At 41.8% G+C, this 22,925-nt stretch overlaps 1 protein-coding gene across 2 annotated transcripts in view; it reads right to left on the reverse strand.

Annotated features, from left to right (window-relative positions):
• Positions 1-22,925, reverse strand: part of grk4 (G protein-coupled receptor kinase 4) — a 41,764-nt gene that overhangs the window by 10,563 nt on the left and 8,276 nt on the right. For both annotated transcript variants that reach the window (XM_071503917.1, XM_071503918.1), the window contains exons 2-8: positions 17,740-17,835; positions 11,830-11,942; positions 10,704-10,781; positions 9,898-9,998; positions 2,951-3,043; positions 2,243-2,306; positions 1,791-1,931 (exon numbers count right to left, since the gene is read on the reverse strand). In XM_071503917.1, coding sequence (XP_071360018.1) covers positions 1,791-1,931; positions 2,243-2,306; positions 2,951-3,043; positions 9,898-9,998; positions 10,704-10,781; positions 11,830-11,942; positions 17,740-17,835 — 686 coding nt within the window. The remainder of the gene's footprint in view (positions 1-1,790; positions 1,932-2,242; positions 2,307-2,950; positions 3,044-9,897; positions 9,999-10,703; positions 10,782-11,829; positions 11,943-17,739; positions 17,836-22,925) is intronic.

The following is a 22,925-nucleotide window of genomic DNA, read 5'->3' on the forward strand; positions in this document are numbered from 1 at the left end:
ATAAACATTATTGATATCTCCCTTTAAGGTCGTGAACTGTTCCTACAATGTATCATCTTACATGTTAATAGACTGTCAGCTGTAAATTCCAGCCCCTCTGTGCTTTGGTGCAGCATGGAAGAAATGAAAAGCTAGGTGACTCCCTAAAAAGCGTTCAAGCTTGCCGTTATAGTGCCAACCAAAAACCACCGCTTACTAAAGACTATGGCTCAATTTATAGGAATCCTCCATAGGAAAATCAGCCAAGAGCAACGCCACCATTAAGAGCTTGAGGCATGGCGGTACAGTGGCAGGGTAATAATTTTATTTTTTGGCTGGCACACATGCTCAGAGCAGGACACTGTATCACCTTCTTCCACATGAAGCTGCTCTACTGGGAGATGTTATTTGTGTCTGAAACTTTCATCCAAAATGCACAAACATGCACGAGACAAGACTCGCACCCCAGCACCCAGACCCCTACCTGCATTTAGTGGTTTTGTAACCCAGACTCCATAGAGTTTTTTTAACAAATCAACAATGCTAATGACCTTTGTTCCAGTTATTTAGTTTGCAATGCTATGTCTTTGTCCTTAAATTCCATGCTCAGGTTACAGCTGTGACGTTTTCACTTGATTACAGATGTGTTCTCTTTGGCCTCGAATGAACCTCCTGTCAAACTCAAACACTAAATCTGGATTAACTGTGACTCAGTTTTGACCCATAAAGAAATGTAATATATGACATATATATCCCTATATCAAGAGTGATGCTGCCATATGTCACCTATAAGGGGATATATTGTTATCACACGCATCCTACAGATATATGAAGATGTACATTTATAACATATATGAAACCCCCATAGTAAGCTCTGTATACATACATACATACATACATTACCTGATTCATTTTTAGATGGTGTAACATGTGAGCGTATATGTTAACATTATATATGGTTGCAAGTGTATATATTGTTATGAACATATATTGACAGGTTTAGGGATGGATATATATTTATGTGACATATGTCTACAATTTGAACATACGTATTTGTATGGGCTAGACATATATGTCAATATGTGAAATTGTTCCAATTTTTAATAGGTTTCATATATAATTTTACATGTGTTTTTATTCTATATGTTCATATATTTCATATATGGAAATTCTTATATGTACGTATATTACATTTGGGAGGGTCACCACAAATATGATTAATACTTTTGTGTGACAATAAAAGAATGTATATTCCTTTTTTTTCCTGACAATCATATAACTATCCATCTGTGTATTTGAGTTTTAAACATCTCTGTATCAGAAATGGTTTGACAGAAAAAACAGATTTCAATCAGATTTCAGATGCATTCACAGACAATTCAAGGCCGACAGTACACTTCAAATCAAATCAAATGTGGCATGTTTGCAAAATAGCAAGTTTGTTAAGATAAAACAGAGGATTTGGCTTGTTGCAGTGAATGCAGGATGGTCATATGAACTTGTTGTTGACCGTCCTGCAGTACACCTGCAACTGGTCAATAATATCATGTGACCCCCCCCCCCCCTTGTAGTTTTATCCCATTGTGTCTCTTTCCACTACAACTCACAGGCCTTTCCACCTGGTGCAGACGTCATTAAACCAACACAACTCTAGTCGCACCGACTGTCTTCAAAAACAGATCGACAGCCTTTGCAAACACACCATTCAATTTCATTTGGAGCCATAACAAACAATGGTCTCACAAACACACAGACACAGAAAACAGGTACAATTCTGATGAAAGGTTGAATAAGAAAAAAGTAGTACTTACTACAAAACTACTGTTAACTTTTTCTAAAATGCGTTTTTCGTTTAGTGCCATTGCTTCACCTTTTCTTTTCTTCACTCGTTTCTTTTCCAGCTTTTTACAGGCGTACATCTTACCGGTGGCACGTACTTGGCAGGCACAAACCTGGAAAACAAGCAACGAGGAAATATTATCACACACACTTACACACTTGCACATGAAAACACCCTTTAAAACTAATGGAAGTTAATATGTCACACCACAGATTACTCCACCCAACAACACTGGAGCGGAGACATAAACAGCCGCTGCGCTAACTAAGTGTTAAAGATTGACTTGTAGCAACTTAAATCATTAACATTAACATCTCATTTCCAGACTTAATGTGTAAAGGAGCATAATGTTGGTTCAGCATCCGTCATAAAAACACAGTCACAGTTACTTTAACTTTACGTCTTGGTTACTGTAACACTTACCTCGCCAAATCCACCTTTTCCTAGTACTCTATAATGTCTGAAGGTATTTTTGGTTACTGGTTGCCTGCAGCGATGGATAGAGGAATGAGAGAGAGAGAGAGAGAGAGAGAGAGAGAGAGAGAGAGAGAGAGAGAGAGAGAGAGAGAGAGAGAGAGAGAGAGAGAGAGAGAGAGAGAGAGAGAGAGAGAGAGAGAGAGAGAGAGACACAAAAATAAGGAGACATAAAATAACTGATAGGTTATGTCATTCTCGCAGACAGACTAATGCTCTAATATATTATTAATCCACCCTGATGGCTGCTGTTTCCACCCAGCCATTATGCAAAGCATCATCAATTATTTACCAGTCACACAGAAACACTGATTGGCGGCACCACCTTTGTGTTTTAGTGCAAACACTGCTGCCGCTGCTGGTACAGCATGTACTGTATACTGTTGTGTTTCTGTCTTGTTTGTGTATTTGAGTGTCTTTAGTTTGTTGTAAGCACTTCTGATGTCATTTTTATTAATATACAGTTGCAATATATTTACTATTAATTAACTGAATTATCTGTTTGGACATTTAAAGTGCTGCAAACCAACAAGTGCAATGAGGGATAAAAACCTGAGCAGTGAATATTCAATGTGTGTAAGATCACAGGTGTCATTGTTATGTAAAAAAGAAGAATTGTTTGCTTTAGCAAGGGTGTAATCTGCACCGACTACCCACCTCTCCAACCATTTCCACTGTAGGAAGCGAGAGAAGTACATGGACTCTTGGTAGAAGGAAAATGGAGCTCCACTCAGATAATCACGAACTATTCTGCAGGAAGGAAGGGAGAAAGAGGAGAGGTGAACATTTTAAGTTAATAAGGACATTGCAGTGTACATGTCACCAGAAAAACATACATAAAAAAACAAAAAAAACAAAAAAAACAAGCTCATGTAGGATATCTTCCAGACAGACAGACAGACAGACAGCTGGCCTCCCAGAGAACGCCTTTTAACCTTTGCAAAGACTTACAAACACATCCTCTTTATCTGACTACTCCCTGAATCGCATGTGTGTGCATGTTTGTATATATCTGCAGGCTTGTGTGTGTGAGAGTGTGTGTTCAGGCATTGCTCGCTGTGTTATGGTTCTGAGACGCTCTCAGTGGAAAGACGGGGGAAAAAAACTGAAAAATGCCTTTGAACGGAGACATTCCACTCAACTCAACCAGGGAAAGGGATTTGGGGGAAACCGGTTTTTAGGTTGAGCAGAATGTCTAATCTCACCTTACTTGAAATTTGAATGTGGGTGTGAGTCTGTGTGAATCTATCTGATTATGTCACATACACAGACATTAGCGACCAAAAAACTTCATCTTGTAGAATTCCTGCCCTGACACCCCGTGATGAGACTAAAGCAAAGTTCTATGAGGACAGCAGGGGTCATGAAAGGTCACATATGTCAACCATCACTCCACTGAGAGTTGTTAGAACATAACTCTTTGACATGACCCTGCCAGCTTCTCATATTAGTGTCCTGCCTAACTACTGCTTCTTGAGCACAGATGTTGTTTGACTTAAACACCATGGCCTCTTTAACACTGTTGATCCACACAGACATGAGCTCGACGGTAGTGAGACACATCTGCGGTTACTTCAAGGTTTGTGATAAAAAAGGGGGGAAAAAAACTAAGATTAAATTAGATTAAAATACTCAAGCTGTGAGAGGAAAGGAGCCAGACACTAGACAAACAAAAAAAAATGCGAGATAAAAGTGAAAATAAATATGAGTCACTCTGAAAAGGTTTCAACATTTCATTTAATCCGTTAAATCAATGGTAGAGATTCTGACCACTAGTAGTGCTATGGAGCAACGTTTTTACGACTGGGTGCCCAGTTTGTTTGTATTATGCCAACATGATTTACATCCTGCTTTCATACCATTCTGCTGATTGTCTTTGTTAGCATGTGACCGCCACCAACAGTCAGAGAAGATGAAGCCAACTGGCAAGCGAACATTGATGTAAACAACACAGGATTTACAGTATTTATTTATTTCAATTGGTTTTTCAAATGTTTCATGAAGAAGAAAACACATACAGTGTGTTCTGGTGAGAAACAGTCTGTGTAAACAGAAATTGTGTTTGTGTGCAACACCCTGCAGGGCTCCCTTAAGCTTTCACTGAGGTACTGTTCATAGCGTGGGACATTGTAAATGCAAGTCAGTGCATTTCTCTCATGGCCAGCCTTCATAGAAAATATTTATAATAATAATTTGAGGAATAAACTGTCAAGTTTACTGACATGTTTGCTGACAAGAAAAACATGTCACCAACACAGGCTCCCAGTGCAGAGATTCATATATCCAGCATAAGACATAAATGCTAGGATGATGACTGACAAACACAGCCACAGCCAACTTCATGAAGCTAAAGAAAGAAGTATTAAAGAAGTCCATGTATCTGTTTTACGTAGCAGCAGAGAGACTGAGCCAAAGACCAGAGGCGAGTACTTGTACCGTTTAATTACCTCTAGACAGGCAAGTCAGGAAAGCTCAACCTGTTTCACACGTCTGCATTTGTACTCTTTCGAAAAACATGTCTGTATAGCTATCAGTCCATGCAGGTCAAACATCTGTATAATGTTACTGGCTTAAAAAATCTAATTGGAGCTTCATAACTATTATGGAGAACATCAGTGGAACTAACTGGCCAATTAACAAGTTTGTAGTATGAACACCAGCCCAACCATTGGGAAGGTTCTGTAATAGCGATGAACGATATGCAGAAAAAATGATATTGAGATTATTTTAGCATATATTGCGATTTCAATATGAGTCATGATTCGACTTGGAATGGTCATTTTTGCATTTGCAAACGATTTGTACACCGGGGCATTTCTGTGGCACCACAACCCTTTCATTTGCAGCTCCGGCGATTTGGATATTGCACTTGGCCATATTGTGATTTCGATCAATTGTGCAGCCCTGTTCTGTTATTAACATAAAATACTATTTTCACAATAGAAGTGAATGATTCAGCCAGTTACGTCACACATCTCACAGAAACATCTAGTAAAGAGGCAACAACTGTATTACGATCCAAAACACTGTGGTTACAAAACATACAAACAAAATTTGCACCGGTGCAGTTTTCTCCACCGCTGACCAGTGTGATCACAGTCTCTTCTGCCAGCCTACAACACATGACTAAAAACCAAAGCTACAAGCCAAAACTCCCTCCTCTGCCACCCAAATGCTGAAAGAGATGCTCATATTTGGCCAGGAGATTTTCCTTGACCATATTACTTCATCACTGAGGAGGATGAGGAAAGCTGCCTGTGGTTACCAGCAGCACTGGGGTGGCTGTTCTTGGCAAAGAGGCTCGCAAATAGAGAGTTTCCACAAGGGGAGCACCCTCCGCTGTGTAAAAGAAAACTGAATTATGTCATCATGGGACCCGGTTGCTCGGCACATGAGCTGAGCGTCCACCATCATCTATCACAACAAGACCTCAGTTCTTCACAGAGGTAGCAGAGAGTCTAAAGGATTTCATCGCTCTGTCCTCTGCTGCCGCTGAGCTCAGAGGAGTCTGTGCTAAAATCATGGATATCAAGGCTCAATTAAAAAAAAACAAAAAAAAAACCTTGTTTTAATTAAACAGTCTTAAGCACAGCATACCCTTTTTTCTCATATTAGGTCCCTTCTCAGTTGTGTCATTAACCCTTTGAACAAATACATTTTTTTTTAGATCATCCATATTTTCAGGTCATTGAAGTTCAGTCAGTCTTAGACAACAAACTGGTCCTGGACACTTAAAGAAAGAGAAAAGGGGGCTCCAGAGAGGCAGGAGCCTAGCAGTGCCTGGCCTGGAGTCGAGTCTCAGACAGACACCACTGGGAGTAGAAATAAACAAAGCCACAATATGGCTTTTGTTACACAAAGGGAGTGGGAGAGGACGAGAAAAGGGGAGAACAATCAGCAGAGATACCTTTGTTAATATACACAAAATATCAGGAAACACATGTACTGAACGGCCGTGCTCTACTCTCAGTATGACATAACACTATGTTCCACTGCAGCAGAAGAAAATCCATGAGTGAGCTAATACATTTCTGCTAGTGGGTGCGTGGCTTTGCCAACAGTCACGTTTCCACGTGTAGCACCATGCTTTCCTACAGGCTTTCTCCCTGAGAAAAAAACAACACTGAGTAAACCGTTACATATCGGAATAAAAAAAAAAAATGAAGCAAATCAAAGTTTCACCATGGAATATAAATAATAATGATAGTGGAAGGAGTGATGACAGAACTTGAACAGGAATCCCATTCAAAAACATCTGAACTGCTGCGAGGCTTTCAGCAAGAAACACGTGCCTGTGTTGTTCTATGTTTGTACTCTCTTGCTGTTTTCCCCCACTCTCCTTAACACTTTCTTTCCATTTCTCCTCACTTTTCCCAATTTCTCCTTTTTTGCTCTCCTTTCATCGCTCTCTGTGGGTTTTCCAAGTCAGCCCCTCACGCTGCGCTTTCTGCCATCACATCACTTCATCACTCGCTATGTTTGTTTTTTTTTTAATCCGGTCAACAAGTTTGAACGGAGCAGATGCTGAGCTTCCCACATCAACCAAGTGTAAAGCATAAGTGTGGTAATGCTGAGCTCTTCCTTTCTGTCGCACCATCTCTCTGCCCTCCTCAGTGCCCTTTGCACTACACAGAGGTGTTAAATAGAAGAGGCATGCAGAAGGGAAGGAAACTGACCCAACAGACCATGACCAAAGCTAGGAGACAGGTGTGTGTGCGCTTGTGTTTGTTGTGTTCATCTCAACCATAACCACTGATGTTTCCAGCTTCAGTCAAACACAATCCACAGCTCTCAGTTCAACCTCGCTCTGCCAGTACATCTGCTATCTGTGTTTTTGCATATGTACACACACACACACACACACACACACACACACACACACACACACACACACACACACACACCTCCTAGCTGTGTCTCTGCTCACACTGTTTGTCACTCTCCCAACCCTCAAGCAAACCATACCAACGAACAGGAACATCAGTATATGTGAATAAACAACAGATCAACTTAACAAGACATCACATTCAGTGAAAATCACCTGGTTAAAACACACATGGGAAACAAATTCATCACAGCTTCAAGACGTTTTGGCAGCAGCGTATCCGCCCGTCACAGCCACCACGAACAGCTAAGTAAGTCTCCTGAAGCATACGAGTTATTGATTTTAGAAATCCAACAGCTCTGGAGCAGCTCTCCGCCTGTGTTTTGCCAAAACATGAGCACAGGCTGAGAACATAACTGAGTGTTTTCCCATCCACGATTCCCACTTCTCCTGAGCTGCTTCTGGCAGATTCCAGGATTCCCCGGGGACGCTCAAGTGAATCAGAGGCCGGTCGCAGCATTTCCAATCCAAATCTGTCTGCCTGTGTGGCTAAAAGCTGACACTTCACAGAAACACAGCTGTTGCCAGAACTAAGGGAACGTGGGCCCGTTGCCTTGATGAGGGGTGGATTGTCCTGTGCTGCACATCCTATACACTGGTGTGATAGATTCATGTCATATCTACCTCTTCTCTTGTTTTATAATAATGTTTTTGTCCATTGTTCCTGACAAATAAATTCAATCAAATAAAGTAAAATGTGTTGTACGGCAGTTTGCTGTGTACCAGAGGGGTGAGGCTCAATTTGCATCAAAATTTTTACTCCTTCTCAGAATCGTACTCCACTGAAATCTGAATGACAAACACATTTTTAGATTCAGCTTGACTTCCACTTCCTCTCAGACATACATTACTAATAAACCTGTTTAGAAATCACACTGAGAAGATGTTCTTTATTCTTATTCCTGTCTATCAAAATCACTTCTGCTTCACAGTAAACAAAAGTCAGTTTACTCACATCATATTTCTCTTCAAACTCTCTTTAACTAATCTGTGAATAAATACAACAGCCAGTGACATCTCACAATAACAGTATCATTGACTGCTCTCACTGTAAGTAATCAATAACAGTACAACAGAGGTCAGCCAACACAGGAAAGGAAATGTGGAAGAGAAAATATGATTAAAAATAGATATCATTAAATTACCAAGGTAAATGTGACAAGTTAGCACAAAGGTCTCAAACAAGTGGCTCGCGAGCTACCAGTAGCTCACCCAAAGGCTCTGAGAATATATGTACAAACCACAGATGCAAAGTACAAACTTTAAGCAACACAGCTTCACTCAGTTAATCTGCTCCAAATGCTACTCAATCAAATACACAGATGTCCCAGTTCTCTTCAATATCAAATCATTATCAGTCAGTTGTCATTCAAATGAGTCACGCTGTCAAGTTTGTTTACATCAGATATGCTGTAGGCCACATGCAGTGATAGTAACTCTTCTGGATGACTGAACAGATACAAGCTAAACTTTTCGAAGAAACTGGAAATATGTTGCCAAAATATGTTGCCATGGATTAAAGAGCTAAACTGTAGGCCTCAACTTGAATCCCCCCTTTTTTTTTTTAAGGCCATGTTTGTTAACATTTTGGGAAAAAAAGATGTACTGACTTATTAAGCTATTTTAAGTTCCTGTTTGTTATGTACCATTGTATGTACTGACAATCACTGGATTGCTGACTAAGGAGCTTATTTTTTTCTCTGATTTTGTTTATTTGCAGTTGTGTTATTATGTCTGTGTGTTCAGGTTCCACTGAATAATTTTTTAATTTTTTACACAAAAATTGACACTGATTTGAGTTTCTGATGTTTTTTGTTTTAAAATGTTTGTTTTGGACATTGATACTTGATGACTTCTTAAATCTTATTCATCTGATTTGTTTTTGCGATCGGTTTGAGTGTGTTGATACAATATGTGAATGAATGTAACCGGTAATATAAAACATGAAGAGTAGCTCTCCGAGTGAAAAAGGCTGGAGACCCCTGACTTAGCATCATATTCATTTCACAATATATCATTCAGCTGAGGTCCTGGGCAACAGAAACTAACTGTGACAGAGCTAAATTATTGGGCTAATACAAAGTTGTGAGGTGTGTGTGTGTATGTGTGTATATCTGTGAAATGAGAAGTACATTTGGGGGTAATAATCCCCGGTCTGTTTGCTTCTCCTGGCTCTCAGAGCAGGAAGCAGAAACACCTGCAAGAGTGTGTGTGTGGGTGTGTGCGTGTGTGTGTGAGAAAGAGAGAGAGTGAGAGAGAGAGAGCGTGTTTGTAAATCTGTGTTTGTGTGTGTGTGTGTGTGTGTTTGTATACGGGGAACACTGAGGTGACTGTTGTTTTCATGCCAGCCATCCGGATGCCCTCTCTGCCCACTGCTCTTTTTCATTCGCCTCCACTGTGCGTGTGTTTTTGCAAGTCTGTTTGTGTGTGTGTGTGTGTGTGTGTTATTGCACTCCAGGTGCCAGCTGCCTCATCATCACTAGTGACAGAGTGCACTCGTCCACAGCGTCTACAAACACACACCGTTTCTGAAGGAACAAGATTCTGTTGGACCCACTGCAAAAAAAAAAAAACAACACTAAATCCATACGCCTCCAACTAACAAGCGTCTCATTAACCGCCTGAGTGTTGGACAGCTGACGCAGGTGAGTTCATAGTATAGGAGAGTATATAAAAAATGTCCCGCTCTGCCAGATGTGTGGGGAAGATAGAGGCTTACTTGGTGCAGTCATTGAAGAGCTCCTTACACGGACTCTGCTCCAGCCTCTCCCGGCACCCAGCGACTACATCCTGGGGTATGTCTGGCAGATGGGCTGCCGACTTGAGGGTTAAAGAGACACAGACACAGAGAGTGAGGCAGACAGACAGAGAGGAACAGAAACAACGTAAGATGGTGGTGTATTGTGTGATGTAGAAAAGAGTCAGCTCATCAACTTTCTGTTTGTGAACCTACAGCTTCGCTAGCAGATCATGACATCAAGGCTGCGGTCACACATAACCTCTTTTAGTCTGGTTTTGACAAACTTTGGCTCATTTGCCAGTTTGGTCCAGTTCGTTCGGGGTAGTGAGAACAGCGTCAACTCTTTTGTGGTCCTGCACTGAGCTATTTAAAATAAGGGACAAATTTAACCAACCAATTTTCTCCTTTTTACTGTATAGGAAAACATGTTTCCTTTACCATATTTCAAGCTGTGCATTTTTATTTTTATGACAAATGAAGTCCAGATGAGTTTGGGCCAATTATGCTCATTAACCAACACAGTAAACCAGAAAAGAGGTAAACACAGCCTGATACTGTTGCAGAGAGTGGTACCAGTAAAACACAAGTCACCAGTGCTAAGTGATAAGAAACAAACCACCAGAGAATTCTTTAATTTGCTTTTAATTTCATGTACTTAATAAAACTACGCAATTTAAAGAGATGAAGGACCGGAAGATTTAAGATTTGTAAATCTTAGATCAATATCGAAATAATTTTTCTATATCGAGCAGCACCGTTACGAAATAAATGTATGTGCGTCTTACCCCATTATTAAAGTATGTGTCTAAAACATTCAGTCCACAGTCCCTCCTCTTCTCATCAGGAGCTAGCTGGTACATGGCCTGTCAGACAAGAACAGAAGTTTGAGCAACCCCACCAGCACAGGAAGCCATGCTCATTCAGCCATCTTTAATATCTCTCCAAATAAGGTCAGAGAGACAGGCACCAGAAGGCGATAGGAGAAAGGAAGGGTGAGAACAAGGGAGGAAGAGCGAGAGGGAAGGGTGGGGGGTGGTTAATAAGAGACAAAAGAGAGAAAGAAATTAAAAATACGATTGAGAGTGGGACCGTGGACACAGAGAGATGTTACTGATGACAAAATATCTCATTTTAGTAAAAGCAGCAACCGTGTTTGTCTTCACGCTTCGCCCGTTACATCTGTCACCTACCAGGAAGACGCCTCGGATTTCACCCCATCGCACTATCACAGATTGTGTTTTTGGTCAAATATGGCTGTAGGCAGGGAGATGGTCTGGAGTTTGACTGCTTCCAGCCATATGTTTTGTTTGAAAACACGCTCAGCGGAGAGGAATGGGACCGAGCGTTGCTACTACGCATCACATCCAAGGCATGAAGTTCTCAGTGGGACTAGCAGCACGCTAAACACTAAAATGTTTCATTTCTGGCATTTTTGTCAGCCAGTGTGAGTATGTGTGACTTCCAGTGCACGTATGTCTGCCTACCCTGAAAAAGACTAATTTAGGTTCTTATTAAATAACCATGATTCCCCCCTGTTTTCCTTTCTCGCATACCTCCAGGGGCCTAGACACAAGCTCGGGCCTGTGTTTGCCTGCTCACCCAGGAGACCTGCCTCTGACGTGGGCTTGACCTCATGGAGGAGTGCATGGAGGAAGGGGAGGGGTCTGCTCTCTGACAGCCTGTCTAACTTGCTAATCATCCCCCTACACCCACCCCACCCACCCACCAGTTTGTACTACCACCAGGAGCAGGGAAAAGGACCAAGCCCCGACTTTCCTCTCCTATTCCTGGCTCTGCAGGGGCTGAATCAGGCCCGTCCCAGTGGAGAAAACACACAGACTAGAAGAGTATGTCTGAAAGAATGAATGTTAGAAAATCACAGAATACACGGAGAAATGGTAAAAGTCTTACCACAGCGTCCATGAACTCGATGCAGCGTTTCAGCTCTGGCCTGGTGTCACAGTACTGACGGAATAACAGCCGACCAATGGGCTGCTTCTCACATAGACTGGTGTAGTCCCTCTCTAAGAGCAATAGGAGAGAGGGATAAAGAGACGGGGGGGGGGGGTGTTATTACGCCACAAAATACACCAGAACCATAGTTGTGAACCTGTAGCTGTCTTGAAATTTGAAGAGGAAAATAATGAACAACCAAATTCTTCTAGACAAAATTATCTTTCTTTTTCAGACTTTTCTCAATTGCTTTGCTTCTTTTGCGAAATACAGCAAAGCTCTCACCACACAGGCCTCTAAAAAATCACACTGAAACAAATTGAGAAAGCAAAATGACTCTGACATGACTGCAATTACTCATAACTCACTGACATGCAGCCAGAGGATCATCTCAAGTCGATTTTTCTTCACATTAGTAAAGAGAATGACCACACTGTAGTACTGTGTATAAAGGGATAGTTTGATTTTTGGGGGAATTAAACTATTATATTGCCATTTTACCCACCAGAGAAAGCAACAAACTCATTGATGCCCTTTTCATGTCTTTGCAGTCTTGTGCAATTAGCCTAGCTTAGCTCACTAGCTTAAGCTGCCGGTATTTGTATCCGAAAGCTGCTTTAATTCAAAAAAGGTACAACAATACAGTTTTTTCTTATCAGAATGATAATTCTGATACAAATACTGTTTGTAGAACATGTTACCACTTAAACAAAAACTAAGAGCTACAGTCCTAACCCTCTCTTTACCAGCCTCAATTGTTAGCCTACTGTCTAAGGCAGTTTTTTCTTTGTTTTTTGTATGTTTGTTTGAAAGCTGAAACATGAACCTGGACTTTCTCCAGGCTGAACTAATGCTTATTCCTGGACTAGATAGTAAACTTGTGTAGTCATTTTAACCAAAGACAAACCAACAGCTTTAGCATTTAACATCAACGGGATAACTTTCAATGTGAGCTGAAGTTGTTGAATGCTAATACAATAAATGTTTTACCTGTGAAAGACAAGTAACGCCTTTTTCAGCTTTTTTTTTTTAGAATGACTGATGAGAAAACAAACCATAGTCAAACAAGCCAACAGAAGTGAAACACAGGCTATAGACAAAAGAGGATGTATGACTTTAAATCTCATATCCTCATTAATGGAAAAATTAGCAAGTACAAAATGTTAAATATGTATTTTAGAGTTGGACAACTATCAATCTGTGGAGATGTTGAAGGAATATTTCTACACCTTTCAGTAAGGAGATTTTTTTATGCCACAATATTCCAGAAACAGAAGACACTGCTTATATAGCTTGATATTATACACACAATGGAAAAAAAGACACACAACAACATATCACACAAGTTAGCTATTGCACCCAGTAAAGGCCTCAGTAGAGCAGGAGTCTTTGAATACCAACAAAATAAATGTTACAGTAGACCACCACTTAAAAAGCAAGCTATACATTTTTTCAAAAATGGTACGTTTTCTCAAAACACACGATATTTTGTGTCCATGTTCACTGTATGTGTGTTAGCATGTTTTCTGTGTGTGTGTGTGTGTGTGTGTATGTATATGTGTCTGTGCAGCTGGCCCCAGCTTATTAGGACTAATGGCGCCCATTTGAGTCACATTTCCTCTGGTACCAAATGAGGAAGAAGACCCAGGACATTTTCCATCACTGGTTGACAGTAAGAACACACATACACACAGACAAGATAAACATACAAACAAAAATAGGCCACACACATTCACGTAGACCCGGCGCGCCTGTGAATAGAGGGGGGAGGAGGGATGCATGGGATGAAAATTTCTGAGTGGTGACAGCTACAGGACAGCCTCCAACAGTAAATCAGATCTTCACAACAGCCCTCCCAGCTGCACTGTTTATTACACAGCATTCCCCTCTGCTCGGCAGCTCGGTGCTCCTCATTCACACTCACCAATTATACGACCACAAAACCTAAGTTATCAGTTTGTTAGCAAACAGAAGAGTGCAGCGATATGATATTTTTATTGCTTCCCTCTCCGCTGTGTGACCGCTGTGTTTTAAATCCGAAGAACAAAAGCCCTTTCAGAAATCCTCACTGAGAGATCACTAACTATATTGCGTTGCACTTGCCTTCAGATATCGTCTCTCGTCTTTGATCACCAAGTTATTGGAGGCCTTGCTTTGGGGTTTCCCTATCAGCTGTGTTCAGCTGTGAAATGGATTTGGGGAAAATGCCCCCCCCACACACACACACACACACATAGTTGATAAGGTAATTTTAGGAATCGGAGTAGTTTATTTGAAATGTGGAGTGTTTACCCCTGTAATTGGATTCATCTAGCCTGGTGAGGACAATGCTGTTTAAGTTGTGTATAATCTAAATAGCTGCTTCACAATGCCTGAAAAGGTGGATCTCCCTCTACATCCATGCAAACAAATATGTTGGCTTTAGAATCCCAGGACAGGTTACCTACACTTCGCCCAATAAAGGAAGGACATGTTAATACACGTGACTTCTGTTTATGAGCCTTTTTGTTTGAAACTGGGCAGTGTGAACATAAACAAACCAAATTCAGCAAAGTCAATTTTTCCACTCTGGTTCAAAAGGAAATTAACTTTGAGAGCTCTCTCTGCTCCTCTGCAACCATAGAGCAGAAGATTACAGATTCTATTTTTCTGCTAACATTTTATCATGGGAGTTTTGCTTATATCCCCTACTGCATGTAATTACATTAACAGGTTTAAAGATACCAGGTTGATGCTCTAGTTTACAATAAGCTTTCAGACACGGTTTCAGTGTCTTGCTCGAGAACAGGTTTTGATGGTTTCCATCCAGTTACTCGAGTCCTCAGCCACTCCACTGGCCATTAGATCCCACCCTCTGCTGAATCACAGCAGAACTGGTCACTGTTCGAGGTGACACACTCCAACGTAATTTTAAAAAAAAAATGTAAAAAGAAAAACCACAGAAACTGTTGTGCAATGTTCTTGAAAGGATTTTTTTAGCAACTTCCCATTGAGACGTCAAAATGATAATAACCCACATCAAGGGAAGTGATGATTTCATGATAACAAGCAATAATATATTTTATTGTACAAGTACAAGTACCACTTTGAAGCCATGCATGACATTAATAGTTATTTTCTGATGAAATTAGGCTACTCAGACATCCCATCATTTGGCACAAGTTTGCGGACAGTTTTCGAGATCGAGTACGCAAGTCTATGAACCGATCAATACCACGTAATTTATTAATAAACTTTACTTTCACACCCAGATAAAACTGCAGTTTTACCAGAAATCAGTTCTTCCTCACTGCTGTAAAACAGTTGTCTACACAGAAAGTTGAACTGTGTCACTGTGCAACTACTGTTTTAGAGTGGAGAACAATTGATTTCTGGTAAATAGTGTAACATCAGAAATTAGGAAAACATCTGCAATTTGTCACCATGTCACGCTGGCAATCCCACCAATTAAAAGACAAGATGTACAGTATACAAGGCTTGGAGGGGTGGCAGCAGTGCTAGGACAACTAGTGTAGGAAAAGTTATTTATTCCTAGATTCATTTTTGTTTGGACTGAGAGTCAAATTAGATAATAAAGGAAAGATTCATGTATCTGTTCATGATTTACAAATGGTTTAACCCGATGCTATACAACAATCATGTCACATCCATACAGGGTTAATTTGACACAATGATACCACATCGGTATCGGATTATTCAGGTATTAGGAAGAAAAGAAATATCTCTAATGTCCACATTAAAACACACGTAGGCCAGCATTCCACCAATGAAAGCTTTCCTCTTTGCGTAAGAGATCCCTCTCTCCCCGGTTCTGAAAAAAAGAAAGAGGGGAAAGAGAGATTGTACAAGACAGCAAGGTGTCAAAGAAAAATGGGCCAGGAAATTAGAGGATTGAAAAGAGAGAGCTTGAACTAGCCCGGACTAGCAGCTGTCTGTATCAGTGAAGTAAGCTGCAATTACAACTGAATTAAAACTCTAATTTAGGCCAAGGTGGAGTGAGTTAGTGAGACAGTGAATGGCCAGCTAAATGTGCACAAATGCGAGTGTGTGCAATAGCTGCATGTGTGCACACCTTTGAGGCAGAGACCTGAGCATTGGCCAGTGCTCACTGCAACTGCTGCTGCTGCTGCTGCTGCTGCTGCTGCTGCTGCTGCTGCTGCTGCTGCTACGCAACAAGAGCAGTTAGCCTCCATCCACACTACCTCTGGTTTCAGGAGCATGTTGAACAGGCTAACGTCAGTGATCAGAAACAAAAAGTGCACATGTACTGTAACTGTTGGATGGATATTAGAATAAAGAAAAAAAGGAAGAGGGGAGACAGAAGGAGAGGAACAGAGAGGGAGAGGGGTCTACGGCTGGCAGACAAAGTGGCTGCAGCCCACATAATGTAATCTGGGCTTCATAGAGGTACTGCACACTTGTCAAGGCTAAGGTCAAATGCCTGACATTATCAAGACACAACAAAGACACAGCTATCAGTTGCTATACTGTATGCTTTTATCAGCTGTGCCTACACGGTGCATGGGCATGTGTGTGTCTCTTGGGTGTGTGTGTGTGCGCACATGCCTACACGTCTGTGTGTTTAAGTACTCGAAAGGGATTATTTTGATCCTGCGCTCGGCGTGATAGGGACATTACGCAATAGTGTCTATGTAATAGTGACGTATGTAACCCTCGACAGCTGCTGCATGTGCGCGCACACGCGCGCGCACACACACACACACACACACACAACTCATTTTTTTAATCCTCTGCAAAAGTTATAATCCAAATGGTAATAAATATGTAACACATCTGACAACTATGATGCTTCCTCACACTTAAGGTGACATTTATGTGCTGTTTTTAAGCAGGTAATCTATCACTGCTGATGACAGGTACATTGAAGTTTATAATAATCAGATCCGTGGGTGATGATTTGAGATATGAAGACACATCCACAGGGAACACAATCGACACTGCACGAGTAGGAAGTATGTGCACCTACATCTCTTTCCCTCAGCCTCCCTCCTTTCCTCCCGCTGTTCCTCTCCCTCTTTCCTGTCCTTAAGAGATCTTTCCTCCCGTTGTAAAAGCCTCTCTGTCTTTGTTTCTGTTTTTCACTCACTCACTCCATACCTCTCCTGTTCTCCCACTCTTATGTTGCTCTGAAGTGGTGGAGAGAGAGAGAGAGAGAGAGAGAGAGAGAGAGAGAGAGAGAGAGAGAGAGAGAGAGAGAGAGAGAGAGAGAGAGAGAGAGAGAGAGAGAGAGAGAGAGAGAGAGAGAGAGAGAGAGAGATAGTGGGAGGGGGAGGCGTGAAGATAGAAAAGAGGGAGGGAGAATATGTGGGGGAGGGTAGCACTGCAATCTCTGGCAGCGATAGCTGTGACGCACTATTACACACACACTAACACATACACACAAAAACACACACACAGTGCTGTGGCATTCAGAGAAACAGTGTGTGTGAAGGGAACAAGGAGATAATATAGCCCAGGAGTGGAGCACTTGACTGGGCCACAAACAGAGAATCCAGCCCCTCCCTTCAAGACAAACCTGGATGTGGAGAACAGGAAGGAAGCAGGACTAAGGACGTTTTGATTTAGTACGTGAGCAGACAGATAGTGAGACACACACATGAATGTTAAAAGAGGCTTTGAGATTAAGAAGCAGTTTGCAAACGGATTCCCTGAGTCAGATACACGCACACACATACACACACAGGGTTTCCTGTCCCCTGCCTGTAACTGCGGGTGGAGACGGGTAGAAACAGGAAGGAAGTCCAATCTGAACTTCCTCCCACAGTCAGACACACCCCAACGACACAGCATGGCACATTATCTTTCTGCCTCACACCCCCACACACACACTGACTCCCCATTTCTTACCGATGGTGCGACGTAGCTCCTCACACTGGCTGATGTGCGGGAGTTTCAGCATCTCCTTCCATTTCTTACTGCGACCATTCCTCTTCCCTCCTCCACCTGTGAGACACGGGGCGAGATTTACATCAGAACTTCGCTCAAGTCACTGTTTCAGCTTGCACTTGGACTCTTTAACCACATCCGTCCAGTGGCATTTTCAACACAAGGAGAGGACACCCAGCCAAGCGTGTGGGTGTGGGGGTGTGTGTGTGTGAGCATGAACATGTTGACCTTGCAGTAACCACAGGCAGGGACAGCTGGTTCATCTCGCCAGTCGCCTCTATGCATCATGACAGAGCATGTGGTGAAAAATGTTGACAGCTTCAAAGATCATTGAGCGCGCGCGCGCGCGCACACACACACACACACACACACACACACACACACACACACACACACACACACACACACACACACACACACACACACACACACACACACACACACACACACACACACACACACAGACAGAGTGGGCTCTTTTCCTGAAGCTCAGTCAAACATTAGCCAAACATAACTTTAACGTAATGTTCATGGGTTATCTCACACACACTCACATGCAGCAGTGTGTGTAGTGCGCAGTCCTCTTAGCAGATCAGATGACCCTGATGTGAGGGGTGAACGACCTCTAGGCACAACTGTGCTCCAAGTGCAACAAGGGTCACTCCATTTATTTTACTGAAATGCACATTCCAACAGCAGCAAGGGAAAGAGTGTGTGTGTGTGTGTGTGTGTGTGTGTGTGTGTGTGTGTGTGTGTGTGTGTGTGTGTGTGTGTGTGTGTGTGTGTGTGTGTTTGGAGAAATGGTCTCAACAGGGGTGAACTGAGGTATTTACTCCCTGAGGCAGACAGAGCACTGAAGCTGAAGGAGTCAGTACTCTAATGAGATGCTGCTTTGATTTGCACACTAGCACTTTTACACACAGTAGACATTTAAAGAGGAAGAAGAAGAAAGAAGAAGTCGTAGTATCTGTGGTTGTGTGTGTGTGTGTGTGTGTGTGTGTGTGTGTGTGTGTGTGTGTGTGTGTGTTTATATGTGAATGTAGCCATGAACAACATAGTAGAAACCCACCAAATAACCGTTGGGTACAACTTCTCAAATGCAAGGATTTGCTCTTTTTTTGCACTTATTGTTATTGTTTTCCTTTGGTCCTTAGACAAGTAAAACATCACTATAAGCTATGGTAATGTAAAATTTGATTAAACGATTACCCTGTAACACTGATCATTTAATAAATGTTTAAAAAATAATCTTCTGTGAGGCGTCCCAATAGGTGAATGGTTAAGGACCATACCACATACTCATAATGTCCCCTGCTGGTGGGGGACCTTTGATCCATGTTTTACCCCCCTCTCTCATTTCTTATCTGCCACTATCAAAAAACACATTTAAACTGTGTCCATATATCCTTTGTTAGAATATAATTTGGTAGTGTAATTGTTAGAACATCTAAAGATGAATTAAGGTCATTGAAAATTGAAAATTGCAATAAGAGCCCCTTCAGAGCTTTGGCTACAGATGACCCAACATCACACTCAGCTCAGCTTTATGTAACCAAAGTCTTCACTTCTGTTAAAGTCCAGCAGCTGTTATGTCTTAAAGGATACACAAAGTGTCGAGTGACGTTGACGCGAAACATGTCACTGGGCAATCGCTCCCCATCACTTTTATCTCATTTGCTACATTATTCACAGCGGGCGTGGATCATGGTCATTTTGGTCTTTTCTAAATAATTTTTCATAATTTAACACACCAAGACACAAAAGTTACATATTGTCTAAGAAACAACTTTAGCTATAAATAAAAATCAGACAGTCTGATCAAAGAAAAGGTAAATAGATCATGTTGATGTAGATCACATGATTATCATGTGATAATTTTCTTTCTCTTCTTATGCAGATGTATTTCATTGTATGTAATGATATATTACATAACTTTGGCAATAATGCACCATCCATATTCATGCAGATAAAGATATGGAGGTTCAATATCAAGTCCTAAGAAATGTGTACATGCCAGCACTGTTTATTTTTATTATTTACTCATCTCCCATTGCATCTGTTTTCAGAGACAGCAGATTCACACTCACTGATGTCTGTCCCATCGCTTCAATTCTATGTTTTAAAAGACCGAGTCAATAAACGTGCCCGAGCTCGAGTGGACCGTACAGAGTGTGACAGTTTGAGGACGACAGAGAGGGAAATCCTCTGCCCCCTAAGTTCACAACACACCAGCTGGCCCGGCAGTGACATGTGACAGCCTCAATACAAACACATGCAGTGGGTCACCGTGGTCAAACACCTGCAAAGCAAGACCCTACAAACCCACACAGGCATACTGTACATACAATATGTGCGCCCCCTCCTCTACAGAAACATCCTCATCCCTTTCCTACTGGAACAAGTCGTTTTTTTTTTGTTGTCGTTTTTTTTTTTCCAAACCAACCATACTTTTCAATCCTGTCCTGAGCTTAAAGTGAACAATAACAACCAAAAACAGACTCAACAAGCTGTTATAAATTATTTTGAACATGCAACAGTAGCTCACACACAAAAGGACACTTTTTCTTTTAACTGTGTCACACTGTGAAGGAGCAATATGAGCAGCTACACGTCGATGTTGTGTTAAAGCAGCTCATTCGATCCCACTGGTCACATGCCATTAATGCTGACAGGCATGTAGACAAACCTGTTGTGGAGCTGCAGGGCATGCGCACACACACACATGTAGAAATAAGAACATACATGAAAATGCAGTGTCTTCATTGCAGGAAAAGAAAAAAGACAACAAAAGAAAAGGAAAGGCAGCGAAGACCATTGGCATTAAATGTTGAATTGGCTATCTCACACACACACACACACACAGACACACACACACCATGTGATGATAGCCAGTTGCACCTGGCTGGTTATTTTGCAGTAGAAATTCTTTCGCACACTTGAGCCAAAAACACAGAATGACTGATGAACACAGTCAAAGCAGCTCAACAAAAAGGAACAAACTGTCAGAGATGAACTTCTTCCTCATCAGGAGAAGGAAATTTAAATAGCACCAATAAAGGTTGGCTGTGGCAATGTTTGTATACTGTGCTCAAGACATGAGGCTGAACTTGAGGTCAGATGGGAAAAAAGAGGGAAGGAAAGACAAAGACAAAGATACTGTCAAGAAAAGAAAGACAAAGATTTTAATAGCAAGCAATGGAAGAGCCCATCTGTGTGTATGTGAGCGTGTGCACATGCCTGTCAGAGTCGGCTGGACCACCCCACCCTGTTTAATGTCACTCTGACGTCAAAGCCATGTGTGCCGGCCCTTAATGCAGACAGGATGGAGCGAGTATTTATTTAACTTTGGTTCTCCCCTCCGAGCGGACGGGGCCCTCCATAAACACGGACTTCAGAGCCGTTTCGCTCATTCATGGCCGAGCTGCAGCCAGCGCTGAGATCACCTCGCAGGATCTCAGGACGGGGGGTCTGCGCATGTGCAGCAGCGACGAGATTCAAAAAGTTGGAACATGTTGAGAAGGACTGGATGTCAAAACATGAGACAAGCTGCCCGGACTACGAGGATGCACATTCCTTTCCTTAAAAGATTTACAGACAGCGGGGTCATTCTGGTCGCACAGCAGTCAGATGTGTAACATGTTACCAACATCAGCTCTGGTTTGAGACACACTGGCCACTGTTGCCTCACATCATCCCGTTCCCCATTTCCCCCCACGTTTCCTGTCGCTCGCTGCTGTCAAATGTCCAACAAAAGCAAAACGCCACAAAAAAAGGCCATAAAAAGCGAGACAGCTTCTGGCCACAGAGAGATGGATGACCTGACATCGCACTCAGCTCCTTTAAAACAACTTTATGTAACCAAAGTCTTCTCTGTTGATAAAATCCATCAATCAGTGTGTCATCATTTTGTAAAGGGGACACACAGTGCCAAGTGGCATCAAGGCAAATCTGATGGAGAATTCATGACAAAGCTTCCGAATGTCACAAGACAGTCACTTTACATCTATTTCATCTGATTGGCTCCACAATTTAAAGTAGGCATGGATACACCATCAGCGGTGTCATTTACTTTACTTTGTGTGAAGGGCTGCACAATTCATCAAAACAGGATCAAAATCACAATATGGCCAAGTGCAAATTTCCAAATCACAGGAGCTGCAATTTTTGTGATAATGGTAATGTGTCACAACATGGTTGTGCATTGTTAGCACCATTAGCATTGTGGTGCTACACAGATGCTCCAGCCTAAGAAATCATAGTTCCCAGATGTATGGGAACATGTTTGTTTGGAAGAGGGGCCAACAAAAATCACATTATCATCATTTTAAATGTTCTCAGTGATAATGAAAGGCAAAAACAATCGTTCCAACTAAAATTGTGACTCATATCTTAATATCTGCCAAAAACGATCACGATGTTTTTTACATATATGGCGCAGCCCTGTGTGTGTGTGTATTTTGGTTTTTCCTCCATTTCTCCTCCAATGGGAGAATGGGAAACAGACAGAAAATACACAACAGAGAAAGAGACAAAGAGAGCGGGAGAAGACTGTATTTTCATGCATCTTTTGTTTGTATGTTTCTGTCTGGGGTGAGCTACAACCACATTAATGGATGTACATTCATGAGTCTCTGTCTGTGCTCTGTTTCCTCCCCCTGTGATCCGTTGCAGTTTTCACATGCTCTTAGTGCGCGTGCAGGCCAAACACGGGCCAACACCATCCCAAATATGTTCCTCTCCCTTTCCTCCCTCTTTCATCTCAAGTGGGAGAAGGAGCCAGACTAGAGGTCACACACAGTAGACTGAGGCAGTATCATCTCAGAGTGCCCCCCCCCCCCCCCCCCCCCCCCCACCACCATATCAGAGTTCATGCAGCTTCCACCAAGTCAGGCTTCAGATTTATATATATTTAATGCCAGTTCAAATAGAGTTCACAGCTTCTTTCACATTCAGAAGAGGTAAAAGTTAAACCCAAAAGAGGAGCATCGCTGTGTGATGAGTAAAATCAGAACTCAATCGCTCATAGAGCTCAACAGCATTTAAACTGCTTCCCAGAAACAAGCAGAACTAGAAGCATATGCTAACCAAAATTTGTTCATCACAGGCATATTGGATCATACAGTGTGTTTATCTGCTAATAAGACACA

The sequence above is a fragment of the Trachinotus anak genome, unplaced genomic scaffold, assembly GCF_046630095.1.
Source record: "Trachinotus anak isolate AG129_WGS33_773 ecotype Australia unplaced genomic scaffold, CSIRO_AGI_Tana_v1 ptg000019l, whole genome shotgun sequence".
Lineage (NCBI taxonomy): Eukaryota > Metazoa > Chordata > Actinopteri > Carangiformes > Carangidae > Trachinotus > Trachinotus anak.